Source organism: Muntiacus reevesi, chromosome 17 (assembly GCF_963930625.1).
Source record: "Muntiacus reevesi chromosome 17, mMunRee1.1, whole genome shotgun sequence".
Taxonomy (NCBI): Eukaryota; Metazoa; Chordata; class Mammalia; order Artiodactyla; family Cervidae; genus Muntiacus; species Muntiacus reevesi.
The window spans coordinates 56,493,123-56,509,800 of record NC_089265.1 but is presented as its reverse complement, the minus strand read 5'-3'; the positions used below and the strand labels follow the sequence as shown (position 1 = coordinate 56,509,800).

The window sequence follows — 16,678 nt, the reverse complement described above, 5'->3', positions numbered from 1 at the left end:
TTTCAGCGAGTTCTAGGATATGGTGAAGGATAGGGAAGCCTGACATGCAGCAGTCCATAGGGTCACAAAGAGTCGAACGCAACTGAACAACATTCTCCTCCATTTGGGCAGTGGATTTTTAGAAAACAGAGTTCCGTGTCTTAGTTTGCATTAAGCTTTGAGGTACAGGTTATACATATGAAGGATCAGATAGTAAAGAATCTGCCTGCAATGCAGCAGACCCAGGTTCAATCCCTGGGTTGGGAAGTTCTCCTGGAGAAGGGAGTGGCAACGTACTCTAGTCTTCTTGCCTGGAGAATTCCATGGACAGAGGAGCCCCGGGGTCTACGGTCCATGGGGTCACAAAGAGTTGGACACGACTGAGCAACCGACGCTTTCACCTTTTATACATATGAAAGCCGCTGATGACCCATCACTAGTATTTTGTACTTTAAAAAGTCAATGTTAATGAAGTCTGTTTTACGAAATTTGGCGATCGCGTGCACGTGTCGCTCATATTTGAGTTTGTGAAGTCTTAGTTGTTCTGTCGTTTGGTTTTAATCAGAATATCTAAATTTCATTGGTTATTTTTCACTTTTTTTTTAGGATTATCGAAACATAGCTGATTTTCTTATTAAAATCAGGGGTTAAAACAAGTATGGTTTCAATAGCACCATTAAGTGTAGGGCTCCCCTGACAGCTCAGTTGGTAAAGAATCCACTTGGAACGCAGGAGACCCCGGTTCGATTCCTGGGTTGGGAAGATGCCCTGCAGAGGGGATAGGCTACCCATTCCGGTATTCTTAGGCTCCTTTGTGTCTCAGCTGGTAAAGAATCTGCCAGCAGTGTGGGACACCTGGGTTCTACCCCTGAATTGGGAAGATCCTCTGGAGAAGGGACAGGCTACCCACCCAGTATTCTGGCCTGGAGAATTCCGTATAGTCCATGGGGTCGCAAAGAGTCAGCCACGACTGAGCGACTTTCACTTAACTAGAGGAATAAATAAAGTTAGTATGGTGAGGAAAATTACAAGAAACTTGTATATGGTTCAGAAAACTACTTCCTAGTTTTGCTATAATGGCAAATTTGAATTATAGTATTCCTTAATATAATTTAGAAAGATCCAAAGCAGTTGCTTCATTTCTATCAGTTTAATCAATTGTTTTATATGCTTTATATTTTAAAATCTAATGTTGTAGTGTGTAGCCTCATGTATTCTTTAGCTAATATTAACATGATTTTTGTTCTAACAGCAGGTGCCAATCAGAAGTGCTCTAGGGACTTCCCTGGTGGTCCCCGGTTAAGCCCCTTCGCGTCTGATGCAGGAGGTGTGGTTTTGATCCCTGGTCAGGGAACTACGATCCCACATCCTCATGGCACAGCTGCATGCCCCAAAATACTCTGATACCCAGATAGAATTTGCAGGAGTAAACTGGAGACAGGAGAGGCTCTTATTAGAAAACACATGGCCCTCATCAGACTGTTAACTTACAGTATTGACAGTTTTGGTGAAACTCAATTGGAAGATTGAGTTGTGTGAGGAATCCTGAAGAGTTAATAATTCAAATAAGTTATCCATACCAATTTTGTAGCTAGTGAGCAAGAAAGCTTGAATTATCCACCACTCTGATGATCTACCTGAAATGTCTTTCCCCAAGATATCTTTTTATGATATTTTAGTTAAGAAGTGATGAAATAAATCGACTGTTTTTTAATGTTTTAAGTAAATCTTACTTTGTCCACATAATTGCTTTAAAAAATGTAATTGCCTTAAAACAATGGGAATAAAGAGGTAGACAGGTGTGGTTTAGAGTCAAATCACAGGCCTGCTTAAATTGTACCCTCTCCTAAATGGATCTCTCAGCTGCACATTAGTGCCTAAAAGAGTAACTAGTAACTATGGGAAGGCATAGTAGAATTTCAGTTAAAATTGGGAGTTTCAAAGAGGTGGTCAGGTGCCATTTGTTGTTTAGTTACTAAGTTCTGTCCAACTCTTTTGTGACCTCATGGACTATGACTCGCCAGGTTCCTCTGTCCATGGGATTTCCCAGGCAAAAGTACTGGGGTGAGTTGCCATCTCCTTCTCCAGAGGACCTTCTCAACCCAGGAAACGAACCTGCATCTCCTGCGTTGGCAGGTGGATTCTTTACCACTGAGCCCCCTGGGATGCTCAGTCAAGTACAATGCAAATTGCTTATTACCCTATCATATATGTATGTTGTTACCTGATTCGTTTTATGATGATTTTAAAGAAAGAGTTAACTTTGCATTTGATCTGTCTTTCTTACCCCACCCCTCACATCTTTTATAAATATTTAATTTGAGTTGATAGTGTATCTTTTCCCTCCTTTACGCTTGGAGGTAAACGTACTTAGACATCTATGCATGTAAACAGTAGCGCAAAAGCCCTTTCAGAGTCTTACCCTGTTGGTTGATTTTGTTGCATCGGCAGAGTGAAGACAGTCCAAGCCCCAAGAGACAGCGCCTCTCTCACTCAGTCTTCGATTACACGTCAGCATCACCAGCTCCCTCTCCACCAATGCGACCATGGGAGATGACATCAAATAGGCAGCCCCCTTCAGTTCGACCAAGCCAACATCACTTCTCAGGGGAACGATGCAACACACCTGCACGCAACAGAAGAAGGTTAGTTGGTTATTGTTACTTATTAAATCTTTGGTCACTGGTAGAGTGTTTTTTAAACATCAGAAACCATTTTTTTTTGTAGACATTTTATAAATATATCAACACCTTTATGTCTGTACACTCACACACAAACAACATTACACGTTGTTTAATCTACCACACTACATCATGATAATTCATTTCGCTCGGGGTTGACAGATGTAGAAATTGTATAATAAGAAGCTCAAGTGATTTACTTAAAATCAATCCATACCATTATATATGAATTCAACTACCTCAAGGTTTAAGACTTTTTGTGGGCTAATAACCTTCAATCCATATTACCGAAAAATGCATTTTATAATTTACAATGGTACTTTAAAATCCCTGTAGATGATAACTGCAGCCGTGAAATTAAAAGATGCTTGCTCCTTGCAAGAAAAGCTATGACAAACCTAGACAGTGTAGTAAAAAGCAGAGACATTATTTTGCCAACAAGTCTGTATAGTCAAGGCTATGGTTTTTCCAGTAGTCATGTATGGATGTGAGAGTTGGACCATAAAGAAGGCTGAGCAGCAAAGAATTGATGCTTTTGAACTGTGTTGCTGGAGAAGACTATTGCAAGGCCCTTGGACTGCAAGGAGACTAAACCAGTCAATCCTGAAGGAAAAGAGTGCTGAGTATTCATTGGGAGGACAGATGCTGAAGCTCTAATACTTTAACCACCTGGTGCAAAGAGCCGACACTTTGGAGAAGACGCTGATGCTAGGAAAGATAGAAGGCAGGAGGAGAAGGGGACAACAGAGAATGAGATGGTTGGATGGCATCACCGACTCAATGGACATGAGTTTGAGCGAGTTCCAGGAGATGTTGAAGGATAGGGAAGCCTGGTGCGCTGCAGTCCATGGGGTCACAAAAAGTCAGACACGACTTGAGCAACTGAACAACATCAGTGGAAGTCTTAGGAATGAGCAGTCTCTTCTTCACTCCATTATTATCCATCCCATTCTTACAAATGAATAGCCTCTCTCCACAAATATTCCTTCTGTATTCTCTAAGGCAGCTGTGGCTTAATTCAGTTTCCTTTCAAGTTGAGGACCCTGTGATATGAGGAGCGATGAAGTTTAGTTCAGCTTTCAGTCCTCTCTTCCATGTGGGACTTGGCTCTTGCTTTTTTTTCTCCAGGGAATACGTTTCCTGAGCTGCTTCCTGTTTAGTAGTGGCCTGAGGTCATACCTTTCCTTTTCCAAGGATATAGAGAGAGCATCCTTGAAGTGAGATAGCTCTTTATGTTTCCAGGATGTTTATAATCTAAACAGCTAAGAAGTACTGATGATCTCGAAGTAGTAAGGTGTTACAGATTGAATGTTTCCTGAATATGTTTCCATAGGCTGATGCCTTAACCCACAGTGTGGATGGATTTGGAGATGGGGCCTCTAAGGAAGTAATTAAGGCTAAATGAAATCATCAGGACAGGTCCCTAATGAAAGAGGATTAGTGTCCTTACAAGACTCCAGGGAGAGAACTTTCAGCAGAAATCAAGCATGCTGGCACCTTGACCTTGGACATTTAGTCTCTAGAACTTGAGAAAATAAATTTCTGTTATTTAAGCCAGTCTGTGATACGTTGTTAGGGCAGCCTTAAGAACTTATTTTTGGCTCAGACGGTAAAGAATCTGCCCGTAATGTAGGAGACTGGGGTTTGACCCCTGGATTGTGAGGATCCCCTGGAGTAGGGACTAGCTACCCACTTCAGTATTCTTGCCTGGAGAATTCCACGGACAGAGGAGTCCGACGGGCTGTAGTCAGTGGGGGTGAACGAGTCGGACGCAACTGAGTGACTGACACACAGGTAACTTAATCCTGAAGGGATCTTAAAACCCTTCATTTGTTGTTCCAAATCAGACAAGATAAACCTCTTCCTGAGGTATATTCTGTCGAGACCAGTAAACTTTCACATTATCTGATGCATTATTACCCAATTATATGGGAACGTTTAAGTAAAATAATCTTATGCCAACCAGGTAAAATATTTCATAGCTGTTAAATATAATAACTTGAGGAAATAACACCTGAGCACCTGCTGTAATATTTTCTTTTGTTTTATGGTGAAATGTGCCATACATTCAGGAGAACTTGTAAAACAAGTGTACATTTAAAAAGGGTAACACGCACGTGTACCCTACACTTAGGTTAAAGTAGAACATCAGAACCCCTCCTTCCTGGAAGATAAACCCTGTCCTGTGATTTGTCGTAACTCCCTTGGTACATCTTTTTCATACCTGTAAACACATTCTAAAAACACAGTTTTGCGTTCTGTTTAATTCATGTAAGTGTATTGTTTACTAAAGTCTTTTTTAATGTGGGTAGCAGTAGTTCATTTATTGTGATATAATCTTCCATTGAATTAATGTATCATAGTTTATGTACCCACCTACTGTTGGGTAATAGTAATAAAAAGAGTTCTGTTAGGACCCTGTGTGTACACAAGTCCTAGTGTGCATGTGGAAGCATGTCATTAAGATAAAAGCCTAGGAGTACAGTTGTAGGTCATCAAATGTGTTTTGGACCAGAAAGGGCATGTCAGTGTCTTGCTGGATGGCAGTAACTAGTTTTCAGGTTGAAAAGAAGCATCAGTCTCCATGTCGGTCGAACACAAAGGAGAAATAGGGAGCTCTCACCTAGAAAACAAGCTGCAGATTTGTTACGCCCAGCACTGTGTGTTATCTGTTCCCTCCTTCTCACTTGAGTACTGTACTTTTGCTGCTGCTGCTGCTAAGTCGCTTCAGTCGTGTCCGACTCTGTGTGACCCCATAGATGGCAGCCCACCAGGCTCCTCCGTCCCTGGGATTCTCCAGGCGAAAATACTGAAGTGGGTTGCCATTTCCTTCTCCGATGCATGCATGCCTAAGTCACTTCAGTCATGTCCAACTCTGTGCAACCCTTTGGACAGCAGCCCAGCAGGCTCCTCCATCCGCAGGATTCTCTAGGCAGGAATACTGGAGTGGATTGTCATGTCCTTCTCCTTAGTACTTACAGGCTAGCTGTAAGTTTAACTGCCAGCTTTTCTGCCAGATGTTGGGTTTATAGGCGGATGCAGTATTCAGCAACAATCTGATACAATTTCAGATGCAAAGAAGAGCGCACTGGGAATTTACCAAACATTTGAAGAAAGCCAACAAAGTGAAAGAGTGTCCCTGAAACTCAAAGGAAGAACTTGACGTAACAGTTAATAAAATAACTAAAACAGTTAAGAAACAAGAATAATTTTCAATTAAGTGTAACATGAGAGAAGTACAAGAGATTGTATCCCTAAAAATCAACTGGAAATCTTAGTTGATAAATTAATGAACAGGCAGAAAAAGCATCTTGGTCCTTGGAAGATCAAGTGAAAGAGTTTTCCCAGAATGTAATGTGAAAAGGGAAAAATGGAAAGTGTGGGAAAGAAATTTAAATATTGACAGAGTCATCAGTTATAAATACATCTAATCATATTTCCAGATGGAAACAATAGAAGGGAACAGTTTTTATAGAAATAGTATAAAAATCATTTTTAGGAATTAAAAAACAGGTGTTGAGCAAGATCTTGGTGAAATTCAAGAATATGCATAAACATTCAGAGAGAAAGTTGAGGAATAAGAGATCTTCCCTTAATCATACACCTTGATCAAGAGGGATTTATCCCAGGGTTGCAAGGATTTTTGTTCAATATTTGCAATTTAGTCTGTGATACACCACATTAGCAAATTGAAGAATAAAAACCATATAATCTCCTCAGTAGATGTAGAGACAGCTTTTGATAAAATTTGACACCATTTATGATTTTAAAACTTTTCAGTAGGTAGGCATAGAGGGAACATCCCTCCACATAATAAAGGTCATATGTGACAAATCCACAGCTAATGTCACACTCAACAATGAAAAGCTGAAAGCCTTCTCTCCAAGATCAGGCATTAGACAAAGATGTCACTCTTGCCACTTTTATTTAGTATGGTTTTAGACATCCTATCCAAAGCAGTTAGATGGAAAAAAGAAATAGGATCTAAAATGGAAAGGAAGAAATAAAACCATCACTGTTTGCAGGTGATATAATACTATACATAGAAAATCCTAAAGATGCCACCAGAAAACTACTAGAGCTCATCAATGAATTCAGTGAACTTGCAGGATACAGATTTAATATACTGAAATCTGTTGCATTTCTACACATGAGCAACAAACTATCAGAAAGAGAAATTCAGGAAATAATCTAACTTACCATTGCATCAAAAACAATAAAATATCTAAGAATGAACCTACCTAAGGAGGTAGAAAACCTTGTACCTGGAAAACTCTAAAGACACTGATGGAAAAAACGGCAGGTGACAAAAACAGATGGAAAGATACACCATGTTTTTGGATTGGAAGAATTAATATTGTTAAAAGGACCAAACTGTGCAAGCCAGTCTACAGATTCAGTGCGATCTCTATCAAAATACCAATGACATTTTTCACAGAACTAGAATAAATAATTTTAAAATTTCTGTGGAAACACAAAATACCCAAATAGCCAAAACAATCTTGAGAAGAAGCAACAGGGCTGGAAGAATCACTTGCTACCTAACTTTCAGACTATATTGCAAAGCTACAAGCATCAGAAAAGCGTGGTACTGGCATAAAAAGAGAAACATAGATACTGGGACAGGATAGAAAACCCAGAAATACACCCACGTACTATGGTCAGTTTATGACAAAGGAGACAAGAATATACAGTGCAGAAAAAAGTCTCTTCAGTGATGCTGGAAAAATTGAACAGGTACATGGGAAAAAATAGAACATTCCCTAACACCATGTAAAGAAATAAACTCAGTATGGAGGAAAACATGGGCAAACTCTTTGACATAAAGTGAAACAGTACTTTTTTGGACCTGGCTCCTAAAGCAAAGAAAATAAAAGCAAAAATAAGCAACTGAGACTTAGTTGACCTTAAAAGCTTTTGCACAGAAGAGGACATCAACAGCAAAATGAAAAGACAGCATACTGAATGGGAAAAGGTATATGCAAATAATATAACTGGTAAGGAGTTAACTGTCATATGTATATAAACAGCTCATAACAGAAAAACAATTTGATTTTAAAAATAGGCAGAATACCTGAATAGACATTTTTCCAGAGAGGAAATGTGGATGGCCAACAGATGCCTGGAAAGATACTCAACATCACTAATCATGAAGTTAATGCAGGTTAAAACCACAGTGAGATATCACCTCACCCCTGTTAGAACAGCTATTATCAAAAAGAACATGAAAAGGAAATGTGAGAGAGGCTGTGGAAAAAAGAGAACCCTTGCACACTGTTGCTGGGAATGTAAATTCGTGCACCCACTGTGGAAAACAGTATAGAGGTTTCTCAACAAAACTAAAAATAGAACTACCGTATGACCCAGCAGTTCCACTCCTGGGTACATATTTTTAAAAAAGAAAAAAACTAATTCAGAAAGATACACACTCCGATGTTCATGGTAGCACTGTTTTCATTTGCCGAGGTATGGAAACAGCCTAAGTGTCTAACAACAGATGAATGGATAAAGAATGTGTAGTAGAATACCGCTCAGCCAGAAAAAGGCTGAAGTTCTGCCATTTGCAGCAGAATGGGTGGACTTGGGATTATGCTAAGTGAAATAAGTCAAGAGAAAGACAAACAGTGTATGGTATCACTTACATGTGAAATCTAAAAGGTACAACAAACTGGTGAATATAGTGAAAGAAAAAGACTCGCAGGGAGAGGGAAAAAAGGTGAGGACCAATACAGGAACAGGGGATTAAGAGGTACAAACTATTAAGTATAAAATAAGCTCCAGGAATATATTGTACAACCCGGGGAACATAGCCAGTATATTATAATGATTATAGAGGGAATGTAGCTTTTAAAAATTTTGAGTCACTATGTTGTATATTTCTAACTTACATAATATTGTATGGCAACTATACTTCTAATTAAAACAGAAAACCTTTTTGAAAGAATTATTAAAAACTGTATTCTACCTAGGAAGTAGAAGAATAAATGCAGAAAGGAGGATTTAATACGATTTGGTTAGGAAAGGAAAAAAGACATTGCTAAGTTTGATTAAAAGTCTCTTTTTAAAAAAAGATAAAAATTTTTTTTTAAAAATCTGAACATAAAATGAGGACAGAGCAGAGAGAAATAAAAATGTGCAATCCAGATTTTTTTTTTTTTAATGTAAGTATATGTTTAAAAATCTTAAGTGTAGTCACTGGAAGAATAAAACTGGTATATATAGCTTCCACACAATGAAACAGATAAACAGCAAGTAGTCTAGAAAACTCAATCCAACAAAGGTACGTAAGTGAACCAGGAGGGAGTAGCCTTGTGCTGTTTATATGTCTAAAACAAAGTGATAAAGTAGTATCTATCACTGATATAAAAGTCAATTGAGAAATATTTGTCCATCTTTTATCACTGTTTCTTATTTCTAGATTTTCAAATAATTATGCTTTCTAAATGTTCTACCGAAAAGTCATATACATAACATTTAATAAGAGAAAATTCAGGAAAGATAGGGATCAAAATTGTCAAGGAATATGCATTTCAGCATGAGGACTTGGGTCTTAATTTGTGTGAGTTTTGAGTTTCTGAGATTATGTTTGAGTAGGGAAGTAAGAGCAAGAAGCAACAATGGATTCAAATAACAATAAAAGGGGCCCCTAAAGTTTGTGAACAGGATGAGTGTTTTTTGGGAGATGATCTGTTCGTGATCTGGGCATGTATATTTTGTATTTTGGTTTTAAAGTGCACGTTTTTTCACATCACAATATATCTATATTGATGGTATAAAGTGAAGTGTTGGTCACTCAGTCGTGTCCAAGACTTTTCAACCCCATGGACGGTGGCCCGCCAGACTCCTCTGTCTGTGGAATTGTCCAGGCAAGAATACTGGAGTGGGTTGCCATTCCCTTCTCCAGGGGATCTTCCTGAGTCAAGGATTGAACCCAAGTCTCCCACATTGGAGGCAAATTCCTTACCATCTGAGCCACCAGGGAAGCCTGTAGCATTGTCTGATTGGCAGCTTTCTCCCTCTTTTTAGTGATACATTAAATGGTCCTTTAAAATAGTTGTGCAGATACAGATATGTGCATATACATAGACAAATCTTCTTGTTCTTTTCTCTTAGGCTCAACACAGTGAAGCAGTCAGCACACTTAGCTTTCAAATACCATTCTGCAATTAAAGGAACCAGGACTCTTTGGAGTCTCCTTTGGAGAACTGGTTAATCCCAGAGTCTGTAGGAAAATACTAGATGAACCTAGTACACATTGTGGTCCCTATATTAAGGAAGTACTCAAAAGGATAAAGACGATAGTAGAAGATCACAGGAGCCAAAATGCTCCCACTGAACAGAGTTGAAATAATTTGAACAACAAAATAAAATGACTGTGGTGGATTATCACCTAAAGAATAAAATAAATATCCATTAGCCCCTACTCATAAATAACTAAACAAGTGAGAGAGAAGGAGCAACTCTTCTTTATAGAATTGCAGTTGATATATATGGAAGTTATTAAGGGAGTAGAAAATCACCATTAGAATATCATAATAGAGTGATTGCTGAAGGTCCATTCATGCAATCTAAAGTTATTGGCAAACTTTTAGCAAAAGCAGAATATTTGCATGATTCAGTGTATCTCCCCAAGAAAATAAAATCTATCACTGCTTCCATTTACCCCGTCTCTTTGTTTGCCGTGAAGTGATGGGACTAGATGCCGTGATCTTAGTATTTTTATTGTTGAGGTTCAAGCCAGCCATTTCACTCTTCCTCTTTTACCTTCATCAAGAGGCTCTTTAGTTCCTCTTCACTTTCTGCTATTATCGTGGTATCATCTGCATATCTAAGGTTGTTGATATTTCTCCTGGCAACCCACTCCAATATTCTTTCCTGGAGAACCCCATGGACAGTAAGAAAATAGGGTCTTGGCAGAAACCTGTTTAGCCAAGTGATGGGTAATACATACATATGCATGAGTGATGCATATCAGTGTCATGTGGCCCTTTATACAGTGCACTGAAAAGGGCCTATCAACTCTGATATCCTTTCCAGTGATACGTAACGTCATGCAAACCATGAGAAAACATCAGACAAACCTGGGTTAAGGTTCATTCTGCAGAGTAAGTGTGTCTTCAGAGGTATCAAGGTCATGGAAGACTGAGCTATCATGGATTGGCAAAGACTAAGGAAGCTTGACCACTATGCAATAATGGGACCTTGTGCTGGATTATGAAACAGTGAGGGAACATTGGTAGAAAAACTGGGTGAAATTGGAAGACATTGTGTTGTTTAACTAATAGTATGATACCAAGGTTCATTTCTTAATTTTGATTATTTTTTGTATTCTAATGGAAGATACTAACATGAGGGAGAGCTGGGTAAGGGTTATGCAAAGACTATACGAAAAGTATCTCAAAATAAAACATAAAAGTAAGTTCTAAGGTAGATGGCACCTGAAAATCAATGAAATATAGTTTGTCGATTTTGAAGCAGAAATGCAAAACAGTTATGCTGAACATAAAGATAGAGGAAGCAGTGAATGGAGCAGGAGCCTTGCGGGTTAGTATTAAGAGCACCATGGAGGAATTAATATCACAAAAAAATGTCCCTTGTTCTTTTTAAGATTGGGAATTTGAGAGATAGAAGAAACAGATTTAGAGGTGCAGAATGCAACAATGAAGGGAAAGGTGACTTGTCCTCAGTGAAGACTGCTGAGGTGGCTGTGTGCAGCTGTGTCCAGAAGGGGGCTGTTTCGCCTCTTGTGCCTGAAGTGGAGTACATTTTTATTGAGGCCTGCTGTTGTTTTGAATTGTTACCCATGCTGAGCCCTTGTAGAAAGCAGTGGAACTGAATTGTGGAATTAAGGGACATGGAAAATAGAAGTCTACTTAGGATAACAACTGTTATTTGTGTTTAACTATGTAGATGACAAGTGCATAGAGAGTAAAAGTGGTTTCTTTCAGTAGCCAAATTGTACCTAAAAATTCTGTATATCGCTAGAGTATTTATGCTGACACCATCTCACAGTCATTTTCATTCTCAGTATTTATTGTTACTCAGTTATTTGCAATTGTAAATAGATTAAATGCTTTTTAGTTATTAATCACTTTTTAAAATTGTCATCTTGGGCGTGTGGGAACTATGTATTTTCTATATGCCTTAGCCAGACAGACAAATATAAAATACCCATTAGGCATAATAGGATTACTGCCAAGATATATGCAGATTAAAATTTGTTGTAGAATGTTTATAAAATAAAAGGGACAGAATAGTAAGTTAAATCATAAGAACTTACTGATATTTATCTGTAAAAAGGGCGATTTTATACAAATAAACCCCCACCTCCAAAATGACAGTGATTGGCTATTGATTTCTAAATACTCTGAGCCGAATATTGATTTTGTTTTCTTCCGTTATTTTTTTAAAAAGCATGCATTCTATTTTGTGTTTAGAGCTGATGATGAACCACAACAATTCTTTATTACTCAAGCCTATGTTAGCTTATGCTGCTAATAGATTACAAAGAGAGACAGTACAGAACCCTGATGGAACACAGCAGTAAACATCGTAACAACCTTTTTGACATTTTTACTGTATTACAGTCCTCCTGTCAGGCGTCAGAGAGGAAGACGGGATCGTCAGTCTCGACATAATTCCATTAGTCAAGATGAAAATTATCACCATCTCCCTTATGCACAGCAGCAAGCAATAGAAGAACCTCGAGCCTTCCACCCTCCGAATGTATCTCCCCGTCTGTTACACCCTGCTGCTCATCCACCCCAGCAGAATGCAGTAATGGTTGACATACATGATCAGGTATAGTAACAGAATATCCAGGAAATACAGATGCTCCAAGTTGGTAGCAGCTTATTTAGGTTGATTGTTTTTTGTTGTAGATTACTTTTACCTAAAAGAAAACAGTTTTACCTAAAATGAATCCATTTTAGATAAATTCATCGTTCTTCATTGAAGATTAAATTCTACACAGCTTCCTTAAAAGAAAGTTGAACTTTAAAAAAATTAAGATCAGGGTTATAAAAGCTCAGAATGACTTCATTGTTATAGTTGATTTGAAATGACTGATAGAGGATTTATAGTGAGGTCAGTCAGTCAGCTTATGGTTTGAGGATATACTCCTGTTTTTGCTTCCTTCCAGTTTCTTCTAGAGTAGTTCAGTAGGCGAGACAGTTGGGTGCAGCTTTGCTTACAAGTTTTCCTAGGTCTCCACTGAGATGACAAGTACCGAGCTTTCTTTCCCTCTGTTCCTGCCAGGAACTGAGGAACTAGCTGAGAAGAGGGTTTGCCAGACCAGAAATTGACCAAAATTGTATGATTTTCTGAGGTCAGAGATACAAATCTAGACATATTCTTACAAAGTTCTTGGATTTTAAGGATTAGGGGAAAAAAATCTTCCAAGTTTATAGACAACAGAAATTGCAGTGGAAAGAAACTCAGACTAGCATTCAGTTTTCCTTTTTTTTTGAAATTACTGCACTGGAAGATAAAAAACAATCAAACTACCATATAGTGAAAATTGAAAGAAAATATGATCTTGCACATACTGTGTAAAAGAAACCGATCACAGGAAGCCCAAGTTTGTATAATTTCTTTTATATGAAATGTCTAAACTAGGAAAATCCATAAAAACAAAGAATGAAGTGATTGCTTATCATTAGTAGAATAATAGGATAAACTATGATGCCTTCATACCATGGACTGTAACTATTAGAAAGAATTACTTACAATTATGCCAGGAATACCTACACACTGTTGCTCAGTAAGAAAAAGCAAAATCGAATTAAGTGTTACGTTCAGTTTTGTAAAACATGACAATTAAATGTTTGTATACATAGAACTCTGAACATAGGGAGAAATATGGAGAAAGATACACTAGGCTTGGAGGGGGTGGTTACTAAAGTGTAGGGATAGAGAAGGTAGGCAGAGGTGGAACCAAAGAAAAGGTGAAGTCTTCGGGAGAGGTGTGTCTCATTTATGTTGTATTACTTGAGGCTACATATGTTCAGTTGCGTCAGTCATGTCCAGCTCTTTGTGACCCTATGGGCTATAGCCCACCAGGCTTTTCTGTCCATGGAATTTTCCTGGCAAGAATATTGGGGTGGGTTGCCATGCCGTTCTCCAAGGGATCTTCGACCCAGGGATCAAGCCTGTGTTTCCAGCATCGCAGGTGGATTCTTCACTGTCGGAGCCCGCATATGTATAACCTGTACCACAAAGCTTGATGCAAACAAGACATGGAATGCTGAGCCCCCTGGGAAGCCCGAGTCTACATATTGGGAAATGAAACAATTGCATATGTAAATACTGGGACAGTGCAAGATACAGAAAACCTGAACAGACCAGCAGCTATGGAAGAAATTGAAGGCATAATTAAAAACCTGTTCAGAGACTACATCTGAATTCTCATTTCTATAAAGAACTGAAAAGTTCCAATTTAAACTGTCCTAGATCATAGCCACAGATAGAAATTTTCCAAGTATGTTATGTGAAGCTCCTTAATAATAAAACCTAATAGACAATACAACAAATGAAACCTTTCAGCTGGTTTCCCTCTTGAGTACAGATGCAGATGCTTTAAATAATAAACGATAGCTAGTGTTATAGTAAAATAGTCTATCCTGATGGTGCAGGGTAAATTCGACATTAGGAAATCTTCAGTATAAAGGGAAAATGTTTTATTTTGTTAATAGATGCAAAAATATAAAATTTTGCCATCATATCCAGTAAAAGATCTTAAAATGGAAAAAGGGAGTTTTATTTTCTAGAGCTGTCAGTCAGGTTATTGAGAGCATTCACCTTGATTGAGGACCATCTCCCAGAGTTTGCTCAGTTTCATGTCCATTGAGTCGATGATGCTATCCAACCATCTCATCCTCTGTCACCCCCTTCTCCTGCCTTCAGTCTTTCCCAGCATCAGGGTCTTTTCCAGTGGGTTGGGTCTTCACATCAGGTGGCCAAAGTGTTGAAGCTTCAGCAGAATAAGAATAACTGGCACCAAATATAATTTGCAGTCAAATTCACATCAACTGTGAAATTAGTCAAAGTATTTGGGGCTGCAAGGGCCTAGAAAACATGCATATTCTCTTTGGAGGATGAAATCTTCATTCTAGCTTTCAAAGAATTTTTTCAACTAAATTTTCAAGGACAGTAAGTAGTAAAGTTACCAAATACACGAGGAAAGAAAGACTATAAATGAAAACTAATAGGAATAGATCCACAGCGAGTTCACATGACGTTTCAAGCAACATAATTAACGGTAGAACTTAAGAGTGCTTTCTTGCTGATACCTGGACTAAGCCAGGGTGATCACTATCACTGCATCTATTCAGTGTCCTGGACGCTAAGCCAGGACCGGGGGCTTCCCAGGTGGCTCAGTGGTAAAGAATCCGCCAGCAGTGCAGGAGGCGTGGGCTCGGTCCCTGGGTGAGGAAGACCCCCTGGAGGAGGGCATGGCGGCCCATCCCCGTACTCTTGCCTGGGAGTCCCATGGACGGAGGAGCCCGGCAGGCTACAGTCCACGGGGCCGTGAAAGAGTCAGCCCTGACTAGACAACAACAGGCCAGGAGTGATGATAGGAAAAAGGGGGTAAGAATAAGAGAAGAGCAAATAGCCTCATAAGTGACTGCAGAGAGATCTTCATACAGGTAGAAGATCCCAAATTATTAAAGCAACAATACAGCAAATCAGTTGTATTTCTTTATACTAGTCAGCATAATTTAAAAAAAAAACATACTAAACAACCCAGTTTTTTCAACATAGAAGCTGGGGCATTGAGGGTAAGGAGAAGAGATGAAAGTGGCAACTATAAATTTAAAGAGACTTTGTTTTTGTTTGCAGTATGTGAACCATTCTTGGATACTGATTGAGAAACAGAAGAGAAAGTTAAAAGAAAATCATTTATAACACTGATGATACAATTGAAGTTTTGAACACTGACTTCATTTTTTTTTTAAGGAACTTTTCGTTAAGATATGTTGATATTGGCTGTGATGGTTATTTTAAGTGTTCTCTTTTAGAAATAAGTACTGAAATATTTGTGAAGCGATAGGTTTATAGAATTCAACAAAGTATACAAAGGGAGGAGTTCATAGGAGTGGATTGGATATGTGGTCTTGTGGTTTTGGAGGCTGTGTGATAGATACAGGGGTTCATTATACTGTACATTATACTATGTGCATAGTATATATGTATATATGCATAGTACATTATACTGTACATACATTGAGCATGTTTGAAATTCTCTATATTAAATATGCAAATATGAAATCAGAATAACATGAAGGAAGTTAAGAGTCTTAACAAAAGATGTTCAAGTCCTTTTTGATTACAAAACTGTCTAAATAGATATTTGGCTTGAAAGACCCAAACTTGTAAAAACTGTCTGCTTTCAGAACTCACATATGTAGAATTAGTATATTCCAAGTAAATTTCCAGTAAGTTTTTGGTTTAACTTGAGAAACTGATTCCATGATTTCTGCGGCCTTTTAAAGGGCCAGGGATTATCTGGAGCAGGAAAAGCAAACTGCTGCCGACTGTTTCCGTGGAGCTCTGTCAGAACACAGCTTTGCTGTCTGGTCATCTGTCACTTGTGGGCGCTTTGTGCAGGAACCGGCGTGGCCCACAGACTCAAAATACTTACTTTTCTGGCCCGCAGTGAAATAGCTGGCCAACTAGCACTTTGGTCTTGGGTCTCTGAGTCTAGGTGGTTCTCAAAATATGTCTTGAATTAGCTGATCAGCAGCAGCAGGACCTGGACATTTGTTAAAAATGCAGATTCCCAAACTATACACCAGACTTATCAGGTGTGGGACCCAACAATGTGTTTTAAGCCAATTAAGAGAACTTTTGGTGTATAATTCTGAAGTAGAACAAGTTGGGCAGAATAGCTCTTACAGTTATTAGGACTAATTATAAAGCTGTATGAGGCATTTTTGCCAGAATAATTAACCATTTGGTATGGAAATAGACAAAAATAACCTATCAGCAATATAACAAAGCCTCCAAACTTCACAAAA

At 38.5% G+C, this 16,678-nt stretch overlaps 1 protein-coding gene across 7 annotated transcripts in view; it reads left to right on the top strand.

Moving 5' to 3' along the window:
- Positions 1 to 16,678, top strand: part of RNF38 (ring finger protein 38) — a 120,107-nt gene that overhangs the window by 82,700 nt on the left and 20,729 nt on the right. For all 7 annotated transcript variants that reach the window (XM_065907980.1, XM_065907979.1, XM_065907984.1 and 4 more), the window contains 2 exons: positions 2,431 to 2,624; positions 12,248 to 12,461. In XM_065907980.1, the coding sequence (XP_065764052.1) occupies positions 2,431 to 2,624; positions 12,248 to 12,461 (408 nt within the window). The remainder of the gene's footprint in view (positions 1 to 2,430; positions 2,625 to 12,247; positions 12,462 to 16,678) is intronic.